The 21,053-nt window shown below is 45.8% G+C and overlaps 1 protein-coding gene across 2 annotated transcripts in view; it reads right to left on the bottom strand.

The window, feature by feature from the left end:
* Positions 1 to 17,786: 17,786 nt before the first annotated feature.
* Positions 17,787 to 21,053, bottom strand: part of cidec (cell death inducing DFFA like effector c) — a 50,777-nt gene continuing 47,510 nt past the window's right edge. The window contains exon 7 of one of the 2 annotated variants that reach the window (XM_084426092.1): positions 17,787 to 19,953. In XM_084426092.1, coding sequence (XP_084282218.1) covers positions 19,803 to 19,953 — 151 coding nt within the window. In that variant the 3' untranslated portion in view covers positions 17,787 to 19,802. The remainder of the gene's footprint in view (positions 19,954 to 21,053) is intronic. The other variant, XM_084426093.1, reaches the window with a different exon arrangement.

Below are 21,053 nucleotides of genomic sequence, written 5' to 3'. Positions count from 1 at the left end.
GCCACCGAGAAGGTTGGGCTTGCGTGGAACCCTCCACCACGTCCCGAACCTTCTCGGTTGGACGATTGGTTTCTCGGGGCGGCCCGTGCTGGTTCTCAGTGCGGAGGTGCATGAGGAGCTTTCTAGGACGTGGAAGGCACCGTATAGGATATCGGATATCCCCCCAGTGGAGCGGGCCGTCACGATGCAACTGTGTCCGGCGTCCGCCTCCTCTTGGCGGGGTAATCCGCGCCTCCCGTCCAAGGCCTGTACGTTTTCGTCCGGTCTAACGGCGAAGGCTTACAAGGCCTGTGGACAGGCTGCTTCCGCCCTCCATGCCATGGCGCTCTCACAGGTCCACCAGGCCCAGGCGCTCATGGACATGAACGAGGGTGGTTCTGACCCAGAGCTCCTCCGGGAGCTCTGTGTGGCAACCGCCCTCGCCCTCTGGGCGACGAAGGAAACCACACGTTCAGTCGGTCAGGCGATGTCCACCTTGGTGGTCCAGGAGCGCCACCTTTGGCTCAACCTGGCGGATATGAGGGACACCGATAAATATCGGTTCCTGGATGCCCCTCTTTCCCAGGTTGGGTTGTTTGGCGACGCGGTCGAGAGCTTTGCCCAGCAGTTCTCGGCCGCACAGAAGCAGACGGGGGCCATCCGGCACATCCTCCCCCGGCGGACCGCTGCTGCTCCCACCTGTCCGCCGGCCGCAGACCCTCTGTCTACTCGTCGCCGAGGTCGGCCTTCTGCGGCGTCCTCCGCTCCCGCTAAGCCCCAGCAGCAGCAACCATCCAGGCCTCAGCGTGGAGCAAGCCGTAGGAAGCCGACCCCGCCCGTCCAGGCCGCTGCCAAACCAGGAGGCAAGCGACGGTGCAAACGACCCTGAGACGGGCGGCCCAGAAGTGGATCAAGTTGCTCTTCAGAAGATGGCCTCTCCTTCCCCCGGTGGAGGGCCGGGCGGAGAATCTTTTGTTTCCTTTTCTTTTTGTTCCGCCACTGACCCACGGGTCGAAAAAGAGCAATTTCTGAAACCTCTGGGCCCCAAGAGGGCGCGCTTGGCAGTCGACGATGCCGCCATGCCTTGTCACTCCCGAGCCCCTCTTTCATCGCCACCGAGCAGCAGTGGCTGTGTTCCGGACGCTCTGACGCCTCCGCACACTCACTCTGCCCTTCGACGGAAGCAGGTATGTGCTGCACCACACACTCAGACCCCACTTCGGGCCGCTGTGCCGTCCGAGTCGGGTCCCTGCATTTCGCCGCGCTGCCCCACCCCGGGTACGTCTGTGGTGCCGTTGGTCCCGCTTGCTCGGTCTCTGGGAGCTTGGTTAACGCTTCCCAGCCCGTCTCGCTGGCTCATCCGTACCGTCAGACTCGGCTATGCGATTCAGTTCGCCCGGCGTCCCCCTGCTTTCAAGGGCATTCTGTTCACCCGTGTTCTGGCGGACAATGCCCCTGTGCTCAGGGCAGAGATCGCAGTCCTACTGGCGAAGGACGCGATCGAGCCGGTCCCTCCAGCCGATATGAAGACCGGCATCTACAGCCCGTACTTCATTGTACCCAAGAAAGGTGGTGGGTTACGACCAATCTTGGACCTGCGCGTCCTGAACCGGTCCCTTCACAGGCTACCGTTCAAGATGCTTACGCAGAAACGCATTTTCAAATGCATCCGTCCCCAAGATTGGTTTGCAGCGATCGACCTGACCATACTTTCATGTCTCGATTCTCCCTCGACACAGACCGTTTCTTCGCTTTGCGTTCGAGGGGCGGGCATATCAGTACAAGGTCTTACCCTTCGGGCTGGCCCTGTCGCCCCGCGTCTTCACGAAAGTCGCGGAGGCGGCCATTGCTCCCATGTGTGAGCGTGGTGTTCGCATCCTCAACTACCTCGACGACTGGCTTATTCTGGCCCAGTCGAGAGAGCAGTTGTGCGAACACAGGGACATGGTGCTCAGTCACCTTAGCCACCTAGGGCTTCGGGTCAACTGGGAAAAGAGCAAACTCACCCCCGGGCAGAGGATCTCTTTTCTCGGTATGGAGTTGGACTCGATCAACATGACAGCGTGCCTCACTGAGGCCCGTGTCCAGTCAGTGTTGAACTGCGTGAGCACGCTCAGATGCTGAACAGCGGCACCACTGAAACTTTTTCAGAGGCTCCTGGGGCATATGGCATCTGCAGCCGCGGTTACACCGCTCGGATTGCTTCATATGAGGCCGCTCCAACACTGGCTCCACGATCGAGTCCCGAGATGGCCGTGGCAGAGCGGCTCGTGCCGGGTCCAAGTGACTCCGCACTGTCGCCAAACTCTCAGCTTGTGGCCGGACCCTTCGTTCCTGCAGGCAGGTGTTCCCCTGGAACAAGCGTCCAGGCACTCCGTGGTCTCCATAGATGCCTCTGCCACCGGCTGGGGGGCCACGTACAACGGGCATGCAGCTTCAGGTCTGTGGACGGGGCCTCAACTGCATTGGCACATCAACTGCCTCGAGTTGTTAGCAGTACGTCTTGCACTGAGCCGCTTCAAAACGCTGCTACTAGGCAAGCACGTATTGGTCCTTACGGACAGCACTGCGACCGTTGCGTACATCAACCGCCAAGGTGGTTTACGCTCCCGCCGCATGTCACAACTCGCCCGCCATCTCCTCCTCTGGAGTCAGAAGCATCTGAGGTCGCTTCGTGCCGTTTACATTCCGGGCCTGCTAAACCGTGCAGCTGACGAGCTCTCACGGCAGCAGGTGCTACCGGGAGAATGGCGACTCCATCCCCAGGTGGTCCAGCTGATTTTCAGGTGCTTCGGGACCGCACAGGTAGATCTGTTTGCTGCCCCGGACACGTCTCACTGCCAGTTGTTCTATTCCCTGACCGAGGGGACCCTCGGCACGGATGCTCTGGCACACAGCTGGCCCCGGGGCCTTCGCAAGTATGCATTTCCCCCAGTGAGCCTTCTTGCACAGACCTTGTGCAAAGTCAGGGAGGACGAGGAGCAGGTCTTGTTAGTTGCGCCGTATTGGCCCAACCGGACCTGGTTCCCGGAACTAGTGCTCCTCGCGACAGCCCCTCCCTGGCCCATCCCTCTGAGAGAGGACCTGCTCTCTCAGAGACGGGGCACCCTATGGCAGAGGTTCTAGGTGACCTACCCCCTGCGGTAGTTGACATCATCACTTCCGCTAGAGCCCCCTCTACGAGGCGCCTCTATGCGTTGAAGTGGAACCTGTTCGTTAACTGGTGCTCCTCTCACGAGGAGAACCCCCGATCTTGCTCGATCAGAGCCGTGCTTTCCTTCCTGCAAGAAGGGCTGGAGCGAAGGCTGTCTCCCTCCACCCTTAAAGTGTATGTTGCCGCTATTGCCGCACATCACAATGCTGTTGATGATAAGTCTTTGGGAAAGCACGACCTGATCGTCAGGTTCCTGAGGGGAGCGAGGAGACTGAATCCTCCTCGTCCTCCCCTCGTACCCTCTTGGGACCTCTCAGTGGTTTTAACTGCCCTGCAGAGTGCTCCCTTTGAGCCTCTGCAATCAGTGGAGCTTAAGTTCCTGTCAATTAAGACAGCGCTCCTGATTGCATTGGCCTCCATCAAGTGGGTAGGGGACCTGCGGGCATTTTCGGTTGACAAAGCGTGCCTGGAATTCGGGCCGGCTAACTCTCACGTGATCCTGAGACCCCGGCCTGGATATGTGCCCAAGGTTCCCACCACACCCTTTCGAGACCAGGTGGTGAACCTGCAAGCGCTGCCCTTGGAGGAGGCACACCCAGCCTTGGCACTCCTCTGTCCAGTACGCGCCCTCCGTGCTTACGTAGACAGAATGCAGTGTTTCAGGACCTCAGACCAGCTCTTTGTCTGTTATGGTGGGAAGCTGAAGGGAAAGGCTCTCTCCAAGCAAAGGTTGTCTCACTGGATAATGGACGCCATTGCTTTGGCATACCAGCAGCAAGGTCGACCATGCCCCCTTGGTGTGACGGCCCACTCCACTCGGAGTGTGGCATCCTCTTGGGCTCTAGCGCATGGCGCCTCGCTAACAGACATCTGTAGAGCTGCATGCTGGGCGACACCTAATACATTCGCGAGATTCTATAATCTCAGAGTGGAGCCAGTTTCTTCTCATGTACTCGCTTCAACTAGCCGGTACTAGATTCTGCTCAGGTGTCTTCGCTTGCTCGCCATTCCTCTCCACGGATGGGATACATGCGATATTTTTCTCAGGTGAGCCTAATAAGCCCTGAGTCTCCTCCAGCACTGACGACGTCAACGCCAGAGTTATGCCACTGGCAGCTTTCGCGCTTGGCTAGGTGCCTCCATGTGCATGGTTCCCCCTCTGGGCGACCCCCACATGTGTATTTCCACTGTAAGCCTTTCTGAGCATGTGTCTTCCCTCGGCAAGCCACCTTGCCACCCCTGGGGTTGAAATATTCCACCTGCGGCTGGACACCCCAGTGATTCTCCATATGTAGCCCTTCGGGGTCATATGTGTATTCCAAGTCCCCCCCCTTCGGTTGGGCATGATTGCATATTTCCACTGAGATATGCTTCCCAGTGTACCTTAGGTATTCCTGTGTTAAGTAGGAGTCCTTCGTCCGTGCCAGTCTCACGACAGGAAGCTCAGACTTACGCAGGGCACTGGAAGACAGTCGAGAGGTGGCGTGATTACACTGGGAACCCCATTCGTCGTCATCCGACGTAACTCGGAGTGACTACGAAAGGGAGCGTCTCGGTTACGTATGTAACCCTCGTTCCATGAGTAGGGAACGGAGACGTTACGTCTCCCTGCCACTTCCGCTGTACCGCTGGAACGCCTGAGTTCAGAAGACATATCTGCATGTTGCCAGCGCACTTCCTTATATACCCCCAGAGTGGGGCGGAGTTACGCTATGCAAATTCCGCAGACCCATGGCATTTCATTGCCATTGGCTCGTTTTATATACTCGAAGATGATAGGCTTTCTAAGCGAAACCCCATTCGTCGTCATCCGACGTAACGTCTCCGTTCCCTACTCAGGGAACGAGGGTTACATACGTAACCGAGACAATCTCTTTGAAAAGTAAAAAAAAAAAAAAAAAATTCCAATCTTGTTTTTCATGCCCTAAGAGCAATAAAAACACATAGGAAAAAAATCCTGACTGAGGTTATCATAATTCATGCATAAAAGGGTTAATATGTGAATTATATTATCAGAAAACTGAACATTTAGCGTTGTCAGGCTTTTATTTGTGCTTAATAGATAAAACAACGGCGCTGAGCACGCAGCTGCTCATAAACATGGCTGCTATAAATTTACCTGCCACAAGATGGCGCTGTTTTCGACACTCATGATGCTTCGAATCTTTTCCCGGAACAATCAAGGGAAAGCCTCAGTGCTTCATGAGGCTTCATTTGCCCATCCCTAGTAGCAGCAGCAATAGTTGTGTGTGTGTGTGTTTGTTTGTGTGTACCAACAAATTTGTACATTTTTTAATCCTTTATGACAGTGGTTCCCAAACCTGTCCTGAGTACCCCCAACACTGCACGTTTTCTTTGTCTCCCTAATCAAACACACCTGATTCAACTCATCAGCTCATTATCACATGGGTTAATGAGCTGATAAGTTGAATGAGGTGTGTTTGATTAGAGAGACAAAGAAAATGTGCAGTGTTGGGGGTACTCCAGGACAGGTTTGGGAACTACTGCTTTATGATATACAATTATTTGTGAAATAAAGTATGCTGAAGTGTTGCTAGTGTGTTCTGCATGTGCATTTGTGTGTGTGCTGTAAGGGTATGTGTGTGAGTGTTATCTGTGTGTGGTAGGGATGGGGGAAATGAAGCCTCATGAATCACTGAGGCTTTCCCCTGACTGTTCCGGGAAAAAAATTCAAAGCTTCGAGAGTGTCGAGAACAGCGCCATCTGGTGCTTATTTAAAATACAGCAGCCAGAAGCCTGTGTTAGAAGCTCTGGCAGATGAAGCAACCACAACACACTCCATAGTTTCAATGTTATGTGTACAAATAAAAGCCTTACATGTTTGTGTTTGATTTGTTCATCAAATAAATTCATTTTCCCATTAAAGTGTGACAATAAAATATAATATAAGCTTATGATTCAATAAGATTTAATGTAGGCCTACTCTCTCTCTCTCTCTCTCTACACACACACACACACACACACACACACACACACACACAATGAATAAGGACATTGTCTGATAGGATCATCTGTTATTAAATGTGCTTATGACACTCGTTACTGATAGTGCTTATCAACTGTAGGAATGACAGAAAGGTGATAAAGTTTTTAATTATTTTTATTATTTTTGGCTGTTGCCATTGCTCTAAATACAAACCCTTCACCAAACACCAACACCCTATCCCCTCTCCCCTAATCCCACCCTAAACCCAAATACCAACACCAAATTACCTAAAATCACCAAAAAGTGCAAAGATTTTACAAAAACAAAAAGACACAACAACAACAAAAAATAATAGCCTAAGTAGTGAAAAATAAATTTTGCTTATTTAAATGTAATATATTGATTAACTTTCAAAGTACAGCACTCTCCTCACAAACCCATCAACCAGACTGAGGCAACAATGACTCGTTAAATAAGATCTGGAGTTCGAGCCTTCTGACACCCAAAGCGAAAGTGAGGCTTTGTTTGTCATCGATCACGTGACTCTAGTAAACCAATACACACCCCGATACGGGGCTTCACTAGAAATTGTGTCGCTTGTGTGATACGCGCATCGAAGCTTCAGTGTCATACGTAACATCACTAGTGTGTGGTTCCTCCTATCCTAAGAGTTAATTTATAGTTAATAGAGTCACAGTATTAAGAAACTGGCAGCATCTGTGTCAGGGTGTGTCTCTTTCATTGCTATCTTCCTATGACACTTGACTGCTGCAGCAGCTGAGCTGTCTGCACTGGGTCCAGCAACATTCTAGTTTTGAATAGATGAACACACGATTTGGACAGAACTTAAGTAAGCCAATGGCTTATATGATACCTCATCTAACTATTGCATATGAGTGCCTTTAATAGAAGCCTATGTTCCACCCTACCTAAGGATTAATTACATACTGTAACCTATGTATGCATCAGTGGCGAGCGGTGACTTTTTTTTAAACCAGGTATGCTGGGTGACGCGTTTTGTCAAAAATGCACTTGGTGCATGCTGGATGGGTTTATAATAAGCGAGTTTGCTCTAGAGTCTAGACAGTGTTAGCTGCTCAGTTGTTTATTCTCATAACACATGGCAACACATCTAAAAGTTTCCTATATTTGAGCATTTGTTGAAAGTAGCCTACATTTACCTGTTCATGCCTTCACAAGCACCCGTAAAAGCTATCGAGTTGAGTCACGAGCAACGCGCAAAAGGGGGGTTTGCAAAATATGCCCTTTTTTTGTTATTTTTGTTATTCCGCTAGGTGGCACTAATGTTGCAGAAACGACATACATTGGCTCGCATTTAAATCAGAGAAATAAGAAACACCATCAAGCTGCCTTGAGTGTTCATATTGATGATGGGGAGGTGTTGCAGCGGCTGGAGGAGTATGGTTTGAGGTTGAAAAGGGGAAAGTGTAAATTCTTGGAAAAGGAAGTAATTTTCCTGGGACACAAAGTGGATGCCACTGGTATTCATCCGGTTCCCGAAAAAATTCAAGCAGTTCAAGAGGCACCAAGACCGACGTCAGTAACAGAGCTGAAAGCATATTTGGGACTGTTGAATTTTTATAACCGATTTCTGCCAAACCTCTCAACACTGCTGGCTCCATTACACCTGCTTTTGAAGAAGGAAGTCCCCTAGTGTTGGAAAGAGGAACAAGAGGAAGCCTTTAAAAAATCCAAAGAACTACTGCAGTCTAACTGTGTGTTAATCCACTATGATGAGGAAAAAGATTTAGTACTTTCTTGTGATGCCTCAGCATACGGTGTGGGAGCCGTGTTAGCCCATCGGATGACAGATGGAACGGAGAGACCCATTGGGTTTGTCCTTTCTAGAGTCCGTGAGTATGTGCTTAAAGGTTGGCCTAATCACAGTAATCTAAATGAGTTTGCCCCTTATAAACAGAGACAACAAGAGCTTAGTGTTCAAGATGGGTGTGTGCTGTGGGGAGCCCGCATCATCATTCCAGAGCAAGGACGTTTGGGGTTGCTGAAACAGCTACATCAATCTCACCCAGGTATGTCGAGGATGAAAGGCCTGGCCCGGAGTTACTCGTGGTGGCCAAATTTAGATGCGGACATTGAGGCCCGAGTAAAAGATTGTACTGTGTGTCAAGAACAGAGAAAAGCCCCTGGGGGTGCACCACTCCATCCATGGGAGTGGCCACGACAGCCATGGAGAAGAGTGCATATGGACTATGCTGGTCCATTCCTGGGGAAGATGTTTTTAATCTTAGTCGATGCCCATTCTAAGTGGATTGAGGCCTATCCAGTAAATTCAGCAACAACAGCGACTACTCTTGAGTGCCTCAGAAAGAGTTTCAGTACCCATGGCATTCCTGAAATGATGGTGTCTGATAACGCTCAGTGCTTTGTAAGTGAAGCAAGCAAAGAAACAAAGAATGTCTAAGAATGGAATAACACATGTTACTTCAGCCCCGTATCATCCATCATCTAATGGTCTTGCTGAGCAGGCAGTTCAAACTTTTAAGGACCTCATGAAAAAAAGTTCTGGTACCACTGTGGATAGCCAGTTGCATTGAGCATTGTTCAGTTATCGTATTACACCCCAGTCTATCACGGGATTGTTGCCTGCAGAAATGATGATGGGGAGGAAATTGCGATGCACCCTAGACAAAATACACCCCGACTTCACCAGCAAAATTGAATTGAAACAACAAGTTCAAAAAGAGCAACATGACCAACATGCAAAATCTCGCTATTTTGAAGTAGGAGATATGGTGTATACTAGGAATTTTGGATATGGACCAAAATGGGTGCAGGGAGTAATTCAGGATATCACAGGACCTGTATCCTATAAAGTAGCAATAGGAAGTGCCCGAGTAGTGCGACGTCATGTTGATCAATTATTCAGTCGACAACAAAAAGAGATGCTGACTAAAGACTTTCAAGCTGCCTTGAGTGTTCAACCTTATGAGACTGATGTTGTGTCAATGGATGCTGATATTCAAATGCCAGAATCACTCAGTGCATCGACAACATTTGAATCAATTCCAACTGTAGATAACTGGGAGCCTGAGAGTTTGAAATCTGGATGTCAAAGCAATCAATTGCCAAATTCACCCAGTGCTCAAAGAATGCCTGAATTGACTCAAAGCCCAGCTAGAAAGGAGCCCGAGAGTGCACTTTCTGGATGTCTACGACGGTCAGTAAGAGAGAGGAAACCACCAGCATATCTTAAAGACTTTGTGACATAAAAAAAGAAAAAAAAAAGAACAGTTTGCATTATGAATGTTATGAGTTGAATGATGTAAAAAAAAAAAAAAAAGTTTTCACTTTACAGTTGTTCTAGAAGATTTGGTGTCTTGAAGGAAGGATGGCCTCTGAGTTAAGTGGAGTGGAAATGTTGTATGTTAAGGGTGGTATTGGGGTTGTCCAATAGGGGGCGGTGACGCACCGTGTTTGTGGGCTGTAGCACTGTTAAAAGCAGAGAAGAACATGCCGTGTGGTGTGTGCTTGAGTGTGTATATTGCTGGCTACAGAGATAAGTCCTAATAAAGAGAGACCATTCTGAAGTTGTTTATGAGTTCCCTTTTGAGGGAACTCGCAATGCGTCGATGACGCTTTGGGAACGCCCCCAGCGTGATTGCGTCTGAAGCATCTATGTCAACTAGTCCAATGGAATGAATGAAATGAGCGTCACGGGCGGGTGACGTCATGACCAGGAAGCTATGAAGAGCGCATCCGGTGAAACCGGCTTTAGCTTCTGTTGCCTCAGCAAGCGATCTGTGTCAAACTGTCTGTCTATATTTATTGTTGTCTGTACACGTTACTATGGCGAAACAAGTATTCAAGCAGTGTGCCTATCCTTGCCCGCGTTATTTAACGGGTGGGGATACACACGAGCTTTGTGTAATGTGTTTGGGAGTGGAGCATGCCTTTCGAGGGGGCTGATTGCCAGCATTGTGAACGGCTTCCTCCCCGTACGCTCTGCTCTCGCCTGTCACTTTTTAAGGAAAGTGGCGAGGCTCGCGATCCTCAGGGTGCTGGACCCGCTGCTGCCGAGGCAGCACGGAGAAAGCATACCTGGGGTTTGCAAATGGATCTTTCAGCGGGGTTGGAGACGGATCCAAGGATCCTTTCTCCTCCCTTACCTGGGGGATCTAGTGCTCTCTCTCCGGTGTCGGGAGCGAGTAAAACATACTGAAAGAGTGTGGTTATGGGTCGATGCCACGGGCAGAACAAACGCTCGCGAGTTATTTATCTCCCGGTACAGCATCGTCCATGAAGGTCTCAGCTTTACCCACAAAACCATTAAAAATTACATCTAATTTAGTGGGTAAAGCATATACGGCAGCAGGTCAAGCCGGAGCCTGCCTGCATACTATGGCAGTGCTCCAAGCATATCAAGCTGATCTGCTGGGAGATTTGGACAAAAGTGAGGGGGTGGGGCCTGACGAAATTCGAGAGCTTCGTCGGGCCACAGACTTATCTTTAAGGGCTACTAAGGAGACCGCCAGAGCAATTGGGCGGTCTATGGCAGCATTAGTAGCCACTGAAAGACACCTCTGGCTTAATCTAGCAGATATAAAAGATAAAGATAGATCTTTTCTGTTAGATGCGCCTGTGGATCCATCTGGTCTTTTTGGCGATGCTGTTAATTCAGTAGTTGAAAGATTTCAAGAGTCAAAAAAGCAAGCAGAGGTTTTTAGAAAGTTTCTCCCTCGCCGTGTCCAACTCTCTGGGGCTGCGGGGCGTGAGCAGCCCCAGCCGTCTAGCTCCTCATATCGAGCACAGCAAAAGGAGAGTGTTGCGCCTCCACAGAAATATTGGAAACAGACGCAACACTCTCATTCGAAGCCTTCTAAACCGAAGACCGATCTGAGGGTCGTTCTTCAGTCTAAGAAGGCTTCGACTCAAAAGAAGAAGTCCTGACGTCACCAGCGTCAGACCAGTGAGGGTAGCCCCAATCGAGATGGAACGATGTACACCTCAGTATACGGTGCCCATCTCGACGCAGCGGTCTCCAGCGAGTTTCTGGCGCAGTGCCAACTCGACATTGCGCCAGACTCACGCCTTCTGAGGGAGGTTCAAAAACAGTCAGTTCAGGTGTTTCCTGCCAGTATGCTTCAGGTCCCAGAACTGGCTGTATCAAATATACCAGAGACCAGCCTCGAGAGGCTGGTTCCCTTAGTAGATTTTCTGGCGGAATGGAAGAATCTGCCGAATATATCTCAATGGGTCCTGCAGATAGTAGAAAAAGGTTACAGAATCCAGTTTGGTTCTCGTCCACCACGCTACAACGGGGTGTTGCTAACGTTAGTACAGTCCGAGCAGGCTCTGGTGATGGAGCAAGAAGTGAAAGCTCTATTGGAAAAGGAGGCTATAGAGCAGGTGTATTATCCCGACAGAGAATCAGGGTTTTACAGCCGTTATTTCAATTTTCCAAAAAAGGATGGAGGGTTGCGTCCCATATTAGATCTTCGTCGTTTGAATCGTACAGTTCAGAAACTCAAGTTCAAGATGCGGACACTCAAACAGATCATGACTCAAATCAGATCCGAGGACTGGTTTGTCACAATAGATCTGAAAGATGCATACTTCCATGTCTCCATCCTCCCTCAGCACAGGAAGTTCCTGAGGTTTTCTTTCGGGGGCAAAGAATACCAGTATCGGGTGCTTCCATTTGGTCTAGCTCTATCACCCCGCACATTCACGAAGTGCGTAGATGCAGCTCTGGCCCCGCTCAGGCTGCAGGGCATACGCATTCTGAATTACATAGACGACTGGCTGATTCTAGCGGAGTCGGAACAGCTGGCGGTTCGGCATCGAGATGTCGTCCTCGCTCATATGCATAAATTGGGGTTGAGGCTCAACGCCAAGAAGAGTGTGCTTTCTCCAGTACAGAGGACCATTTTTCTTGGGGTGGTTTGGAATTCGGTCACAATGCGAGCCGTTCTATCGCCCGCTCGTATAGCTGCTATCCTTACAGCCACAAAGGAGCTAAAGCTAGGCCAGTCACGCACTGTGAAACAGTTCGAGAGACTATTGGGTCTCATGGCAGCAGCGTCCAACGTGATACCTTTTGGCCTGCTGTACATGAGACCTTTGCAGTGGTGGCTCAGGACCAGAGGGTTCTCCCCGAGGGGAAACCCGCTCCGTATGATCAAGATCACGCTGCGGTGTCTCCGCGCCTTGCTTATTTGGAGGAAACATTGGTTCCTGTCCCAGGGTCCGGTGTTGGGAGCTCTTTGCCATCGAGTTGCTATCTCGACAGATGCTTCCCTCACCGGCTGGGGAGCGGTAATGGAAGGCCGTTCAGCTCAGGGTCTGTGGAGGAGTCATCATCTCTCTTGGCACATAAATTGCCTGGAGATGATGGCCGTCTTCAATGCGTTGAGACATTTCCTTCCAGACCTGAGGGGCCATCATGTGCTAGTTCGAACAGACAACACATCGGTGGTCTCTTATCTAAATCGTCAGGGGGGTCTGCGTTCGCGTCCGTTATGCAAGTTGCCGGGATAAGTCTACTACTTGTAGCACCACACTGGCCGAGTCGAATTTGGTTTGCGGACCTAATTCATCTCCTAGACGGACCTCCCTTGGAGATCCCGATCAGGAGAGACCTTCTGTCTCAGGCAGGGGGCACAGTATTTCACCCCCGGCCAGAAATTTGGAAACTATGGGTTTGGCCTCTGAGGGGGCCCAGCTTATAGAGAGTGGTCTCTCAACTGAGGTTGTTGAGACCATTCTAAGCTCCAGAGCTCCTGCTACGAGGAAACTTTATGCACTAAAGTGGAGAGTTTTCACTTCTTGGTGTCACCAGCGACAGTGGGATCCAGTTAACTGTTCAGTTAATACAGTACTTGAGTTTCTACAAGATCGTTTTGTATCAGGTTTATGCCCTTCCACGCTTAAGGTTTACATGGCGGCCATTGCGGCTTTCCACGCCCCAGTGGGTAGTACATCTTTGGGTCGAGACCCTCTGATTACTCATTTCCTTCGTGGCACCCTGAGGCTGAGGCCTGCAGTTCGCACAAGGGTACCGGCTTGGGACCTTTCAATAGTTTTAGAAGGCCTATCTGGGGCTCCCTTTGAGCCCTTGGATTCGGTTTCAGAAAAGTTTCTTACATTCAAGACTATCTTTCTGCTAGCTATTTCGTCCCTTAAAAGAGTCGGAGACCTTCAGGCCCTTTCGGTATCTCCCACCTGCCTTGAGTTTGCACCCGGGATGGTTAAGGCTTTCTTATACCCTAAACAGGGATATGTTCCTAAAGTTCCTACCAATATTCCAAGGCCTATTGTGTTGCAAGCTTTCTGTCCTCCTCCATTTACCTCTTCGGACCAGGAAAAGCTGAACCTTTTGTGTCCAGTGCGAGCACTGGACACTTATGTTCATCGGACTTCTTCGTGGAGAAGATCCGATCAGTTGTTTGTTTGCTTTGGATCACCCAAAATAGGTCTTCCGGCTTCTAAGCAGACAATTAGCAAGTGGATAGTTGAGGCTATTTCTCTTGCTTATGAGTCCTCTGACCAGCCGTGCCCTTTGGTGGTCAGAGCTCATTCCACTAGGAGTATGGCGGCCTCTAAAGCCTTTTTACCGGGAGTTTCTCTCCAAGAGGTTTGTGATGCGGCGGGTTGGTCCTCACCGCTCACATTCGTGAGGTTTTACAGCCTGGACCTGGATGCTGCCCCAGGGTCTCAGGTGCTTAGTGCTTAAGTGTTTGTTCTGACAACATGTTGACACTCAGGTATTTGTAAGTTTGGCGATTTGGGTATTCTCGTTCCCAAAGCGTCATCGACGCATCGCGAGTTCCCTCGAAAGGGAACGTCTCAAGGTTACGACTGTAACCCTAGTTCTACCAGAAAGACTCGGGAGAATTATTTCAACAAATAGTACATTTATTGACAGCTCAGCAAGCTGATAATATACAAAGTCATTTGGCGTAGGCCCCGTCCGTAGAGCATAATCCGAGGGTATCAGATCTGCAATTCCTGCCTGAAGATGAAGGCAGGGGCGCAGCCGACCCCCCGGGGAGGTATGGACAGGACCATCCTGGTGGTGGTGGGGAGGATGGGGGTAATCGTCGCTTCAGTATCTGCGAACTCAAACATGTGTAAGTACCGCTTTTATACAGTGAGCATAAGAATATGATTGGATAGAAGTGAAGGCAATAGGTGACGTAGTAATTGAGTCTTCCCGGCAGAACTTATGCTAAAGCTTTCATTTCCCTGAGTAGGGAACGAGACGATGCGTCGCCCTGCCATACTTCCTGCATCCCTGTGATCGACTTGCTTCGGCAAATTTCGAAGCTAAAGCCGGTTTCACCGGATGCGCTCTTTATAGCTTCCTGGTCATGACGTCACCCGCCTGTGACGCTCATTTCATTCATTCCATTGGACTAGTTGACATAGATGCTTCAGACGCAATCACGCTGGGGGCGTTCCCAAAGCGTCATCGACGCATCGTATCGTTCCCTACTCAGGGAACTAGGGTTACAGTCGTAACCTTGAGACGTTTTCCCTTGGAATCTACGATACAACAGCAGGCGTCAATTAATTTTTATTTATTTATTAAGATTTAAAAAATAAGTATAATAATAAATATTAGAAGTATATTATAAATAAAATGTAAGTAAAATATCATTAGAATAAATGTAAGCATAATAAAAATATAATTATTAAAATAAAATACTCTGAAAATAGTTTCCATTATGACCCTTTTTTTCACTTGATTTAGTAGTTAGTCTTGTATCAAAGACAATATGATTTTTGTTGATAAGGATCTGGCAGCATCACATTTTTCCTCTTGGGCAAGCGATTTGCGGACAGCTTTCCCAGCGCATTAAATCCCCTATATACCAGCAAACCAATGAGAATGCGGGACAGTGATGACGATCCATAACAACAGAGTGTAGGAGCCAAAGCTGCTATGGATCCACTTACCTGAAACAATCAGTGAGTGGAAGATTTGAAGAAAATTACCGTCGTTTGGCAAATAAATAAATTACTGAGAGTTACAGTAGCCTACATACGTATTACTAACATTTTATCATGTAAGCTTTGTGATACACCTCAAACAAGGGAATTTATAGTAATTTATAGTGTTAATTCTAATCAGCGAGTCCATGAATGGCTAGGGTATGCAGAGCATTCACAGTTTATATGGACCGCACTGGACGCCACTGGTGTGCATGTATTTAATGCTTTATTTTAATATACTGTATGACTAGCTGCGTATTCAAAGTAAAGTTAACTACAAATGTCTACAGTACTATGGCTATTGCTATAGGTCTTTTGATGTGTTATTGCAAGTAGCCTTCAGCAGTCTGTTTACCCTAAATCCCACCTTATCTGCTGATATTTCAGTTATGCAATTAATTAAAAGGCTAGCTAACAGTTGTAACCAATTATCATGACGCAGTGACATTTTTTATTTTACGGGGGTTCTGCGCTAAGCAGTATATTATTATATTTAATACAATGTAGGCTACTGTCGAAAAAACAAACACTGGAGCTAACTAGGAGAAGTAGCGTGAATTGCGTGAAAATTACTTGAGCTAGCTGTATTTTCTGTTTTCTTCTTCCCTCTACAGCACTACTGTCCTCCGCTGCAGCAGCCAATTTAAACCTTTTGAAAAGAGTTCAGTTAATTTTACGTATTTACGTCGGACTTTAGCTCTTTTTTTGCTTTCTCAAAGTTTTTCTGCACCGCCTTTCCTTTTTTAACAGTCCATTATCTAGTTTTTACTGACAATTAGCTCGTGTTGCACTCTCTCTGATGACGTGCTTGATTTTGACTGAACATCCAATTTGAGTAACCTCTGATTATTATTATTATTTTTATTTATTTTTTCATTTTATTTCAAGCATGTACAACATAAGACAATAATCGAAAGAACACTGATGATCAAACAATTATAACCATAGTGAAATCGTGCAAGCGATAAAAACCCATCTTGTGCACTGTCTTAAGGCCTGTAAAACAATTTATTTATCTATATTAAAAAAATCTGACCAGTCCACATTAAAAAAAAAACTATGGACCGTCATGTACCTCTTACCTCTTCTCAGCTCGTAGATCTTGTAACTACTCCATTTCCCCCAATCATTACTCCATTTCTGTTTATGTCTCAGTAGTTACAGTCAAACTTACCTGCTTTGTGGTAATAAATAACAGCTTGATATATAAAATATGCAGGAAATTAATATGAAATCACCAATAATTACCTGTTTGCCAGTAGGCCGTATAAAGTCCCCCTGTTGTCAATCATTTAATCCCTTAAAACTCATCTTTGATCACCAAAATGACATATTGAAAAATAATTATTAATGCCTTAAAATAGCTTGAATGTAACTCTACACCCTTGCCTTGTTTAGTGTGGTTCTATGAATATGCCCCTCCTCCATTCACTCGCACCAGTTCAGAGATCCACTCGTTGATGATCACAAGTTGACGTGATTGGTTACTAGGTAGTTTGTGATGTCAGATTCACCAGCGATTTCAAACCGTGTTTTTGAGACTGTCTTTGGTTCACTGCAGTTTTAAGGAGAAAATACTCAACAATGGTATTGACTTATGCATTTGTACATGGTTTGTCTTAAAGCATATTAAAAACACCACATAGACATATAAACAACATTAAAAGCCTGATTTTTCACCACAGCTTGACTTTAAAACATTATCTGAGACTGAAAAGATAACAGAAAAATAAATAAATTGCTAGTCTGGATTTAAATGCTTAACAGTAAATGATTGGATAATTATTGCAGTGATATGTTTCTAGAAAGTTATATGTTTGGCAGCAGTTTGTCTAACCCTAATTGATGGAGTATGTTGCTTTTAATTTTTTACACAACCATGTAGACACATGACACATCATGGCCATATTCCAGGATGACAATGTCAAGATACATCAGGCTCAAACTGTGAAAGAATGGTTGGGAGGGAGCATGAAGAATCATTTTCATAGATAAATTGGCACTTCTGAGTCCAGATCTTAAATTCATTGAAAGTCATTGGGATGTGCTGGAGTAGACTACTGATTGATTGACTCTAGCATTATCAATACAAGATCTTGACCAAAAATGTATGCACCTCTTGATGGAAATAACATCACAACATTTATACATATAACATAGAACATGCTGGAAACATAATAATCTCTGCAATAATGATCCATAGGCTCTTCAGCATTTGACTCTTTAAATCCAAACAGCTAGTTTTTTTTGGACCGGGCAGTGTATTACATAATATTTCTGTTAAGCTGACATGAACACAATGGGCTGATGGCCTTGTTGTTGAGATGGAACATAGCTCAAAAAGTAATATACATAATTATTATTGATCAACTGTGTTTTTTGTAGAAGTGTCCTGCACAGTCCCATCCTATTGAAAATGGTTTTATGACGGCTGTTCTTAGAGAGTATGGAGCATGTCAGATATGGCTAAATGGGTAATAAAGGTTAGAAAATCTGGAGTTGTCTCAAAGATAGTAAAATCCTTAAACAGTAATCTGTAGCTCCCTGACCTCACCTGCATTGGCCAGTTCTGCACCAAGTTGTATAAAGTTGGTTGAAAAAAAGGACTCTGCAAATGTGTATAGTACAGTAGTATAGTGAATAATAGTAAAGGCACTCACCCCTGTAATACTCTCTTCAATACACATTTTACACAAACACGACTAATATTTTTGTATATATTTATTTATTGTAGTTTAGTTACATTGTTACATTTATTTCTTTTTTAGGGAAAGAAAACTAAATGGAGTATGTTTATAAGTTGGAGTTACCATTTTGCGACGATGGTAATTACATTAATTAATGTTCAAATTACATTAATGGGATACCATTAAACATGTTTATTTATATAGTTATATATACACTCACCTAAAGGATTATTAGGAACACCATACTAATACTGTGTTTGACCCCCTTTCGCCTTCAGAACTGCCTTAATTCTACGTGGCATTGATTCAACAAGGTGCTGAAAGCATTCTTTAGAAATGTTGGCCCATATTGATAGGGCAACTTCCGTCCTTCGGATGAGACGTTAAACCGAGGTCCTGACTATCTGTGGTCATTAAAAATCCCAGGATGTCCTTCGAAAAAGAGTAGGGGTGTAACCCCGGCATCCTGGCCAAATTTGCCCATTGGCCTCTGTCCATCATGGCCTCCTAATCATCCCTATATACTGATTGGCTTCATCACTGTCTCCTCTCCACCGATAAGCTGGTGTGTGGTGTGCGTTCTGGCGCAATATGGCTGCCGTCGCATCATCCAAGTGGATGCTGCACATTGGTGGTGGTTGAGGAGATTCCCCCTTTCATATGTGAAGCGCTTTGAGGACCCAGAAAAGCACTATATAAAATGTAACGAATTATTATTATTATTATAGGATAGCATCTTGCAGTTGATGGAGATTTGTGGGATGCACATCCAGGGCACGAAGCTCCCGTTCCACCACATCCCAAAGATTCTCTATTGGGTTGAGATCTGGTGACTGTGGGGGCCATTTTAGTACAGTGAACTCATTGTCATGTTCAAGAAACCAATTTGAAATGATTCGAGCTTTGTGACATGGTGCATTATCCTGCTGGAAGTAGCCATCAGAGGATGGGTACATGGTGGTCATAAAGGGATGGACATGGTCAGAAACAATGCTCAGGTAGGCCGTGGCATAAACGATGCCCAATTGGCACTAAGGGGCCTAAAGTGTGCCAAGAAAACATCCCCCACACCATTACACCACCACCACCAGCCTGCACAGTGGTAACAAGGCATGATGGATTCATGTTCTCATTCTGTTTATGCCAAATTCTGACTCTACCATCTGAATGTCTCAACAGAAATCGAGACTCATCAGACCAGGCAACATTTTTCCAGTCTTCAACTGTCCAATTTTGGTGAGCTCGTGCAAATTGTAGCCTCTTTTTCCTATTTGTAGTGGAGATGAGTGGTACCCGGTGGGGTCTTCTGCTGTTGTAGCCCATCCGCCTCAAGGTTGTGCGTGTTGCGGCTTCACAAATGCTTTGCTGCATACCTCGGTTGTAACGAGTGGTTATTTCAGTCAAAGTTGCTCTTCTATCAGCTTGAATCAGTCGGCCCATTCTCCTCTGACCTCTAGCATCAACAAGGCATTTTTGCCCACAGGACTGCCGCATACTGGATTGTTTTCCCTTTTCACACCATTCTTTGTAAACCCTAGACATGGTTGTGCGTGAAAATCCCAGTAACTGAGCAGATTGTGAAATACTCAGACCGGCCCGTCTGGCACCAACAACCATGCCACGCTCAAAATTGCTTAAATCACCTTTCTTTCCCATTCTGACATTCAGTTTGGAGTTCAGGAGATTGTCTTGACCAGGACCACACCCCTAAATGCATTGAAGCAACTGCCATGTGATTGATTGATTAGATAATTGCATTAATGAGAAATTGAACAGGTGTTCCTAATAATCCTTTAGGTGAGTGTACGTGTTAATGTTAACTTTGACAACTCTAATTTTAGTATATCAAACATGTTTAATCAAAAACTTGTAGGTAGAAATACAGTATTTATTAGTAAAATATAAAACTGTATGCACAGTTTAACTGTATATATTACTGTTTATACAGAAGTAAATAATTCACAAAAATGTTTTTAGAAACAAAAGAAAGATATAAATCTACAAGTAGTGCATTATTTATTTTTTTGTTTGCCCAAGCTGTGAAACAGGCCACCATCATTTAATGTAACTGCTTGATGACACATGTAGGCGTTACCAGTTGTGCCTCCGTTTTCTCATCCTCATCAATGAGATGCTGAATATAACATGAAGTACCCACTAATACATGGCCAGTGGTCTGCATAGTTAACAGAGTCCATCTTAGGGCTTCCCTTTTAGAGAGAAAACAAGAACAGTGAGACATAAGCCTTTCGTATTTACTCTCTTAGCACTTTATATGTTAAAATTTATTTTTTAAAAGATATTAATCTATTGTTTTTTATATAATATATTATTGACTGCACTTCAATAATAATTTTTGTCATATAGAAGCCCTCAGAAGCCATTCATTATTTTTTTTCTTGTTTTCTCAGGATTTTGAAAATGACAAGAGGTTAAGAGTAACATTTAAAATATAAATAAATATAGAATATGTTATATGTTTATCTAAGAATATACATCATTTTTCAAATTATATTTTACTTTATTTCAATTTGTTGCACCAAAAGACAATGTTTTATGTACAGTATATTTATAGTAGCCGAATGAGTAAGTATAGCCTAAATCTCTACAGTGCACACAAAGCCTGGTTACTGACAAATTGTCTCAGGTTGCTTATGCAACCTGGTTCCCTGAGAAGGGGAATGAGACCCTGCGTCTTGGTGTTGATGCTTTGGGGAACACCATCAGCATGACCGGTGTCTGAAGCACGTGTAAACAAATGCCAATATTCACACACAGCTTCTTGTTGCTCAATGACTTCTCAGGGAACTGGGTTGCATACACAACCTGAGGCATTCCCTTTTGAAGTGGAACTTAGTGTCTTAGTGTCAAACAACATCACCCCACTTTTGAAAATTCCCCAGAAATGGGAGACCCAAACTGATACAGTTCATGAACCCTTTGTACTAAAAGCACAAGTATGATCTCATTTGAAAGCTGACACCTGGCAGTTTATTGTAAATGTAGAATTAATTATTGTCATAATGAATTTTTTTATTTTTATAAATAGCTTCAAAGTTTTGTAAAGTTATTAGAAATGTATTTTTATGAAACATCTTCATGAAAATAAAATTGAAGTTGGCATTGTATCAATCTAGAAATGCACTGCAGCTAAAGCCTCATGTCTGACCATGTTATATTTAAAATCTGAAGATGAAAAGTCTAAAACTCATGTCATGTCATATGACTTTATTTTGATTAGACTCTAAAATGCAAACTTATATTTATTGTCATCTTCTAAGCATCTATTCAGTCTATTGTCTCTATTGTT

The sequence above is a fragment of the Rutilus rutilus genome (genome assembly GCF_951802725.1).
Source record: "Rutilus rutilus genome assembly, chromosome: 12".
Classification (NCBI taxonomy): Eukaryota; Metazoa; Chordata; class Actinopteri; order Cypriniformes; family Leuciscidae; genus Rutilus; species Rutilus rutilus.
Note: the sequence above shows the minus strand (reverse complement) of the source record. Positions and strands in the feature narration are given on the sequence as shown.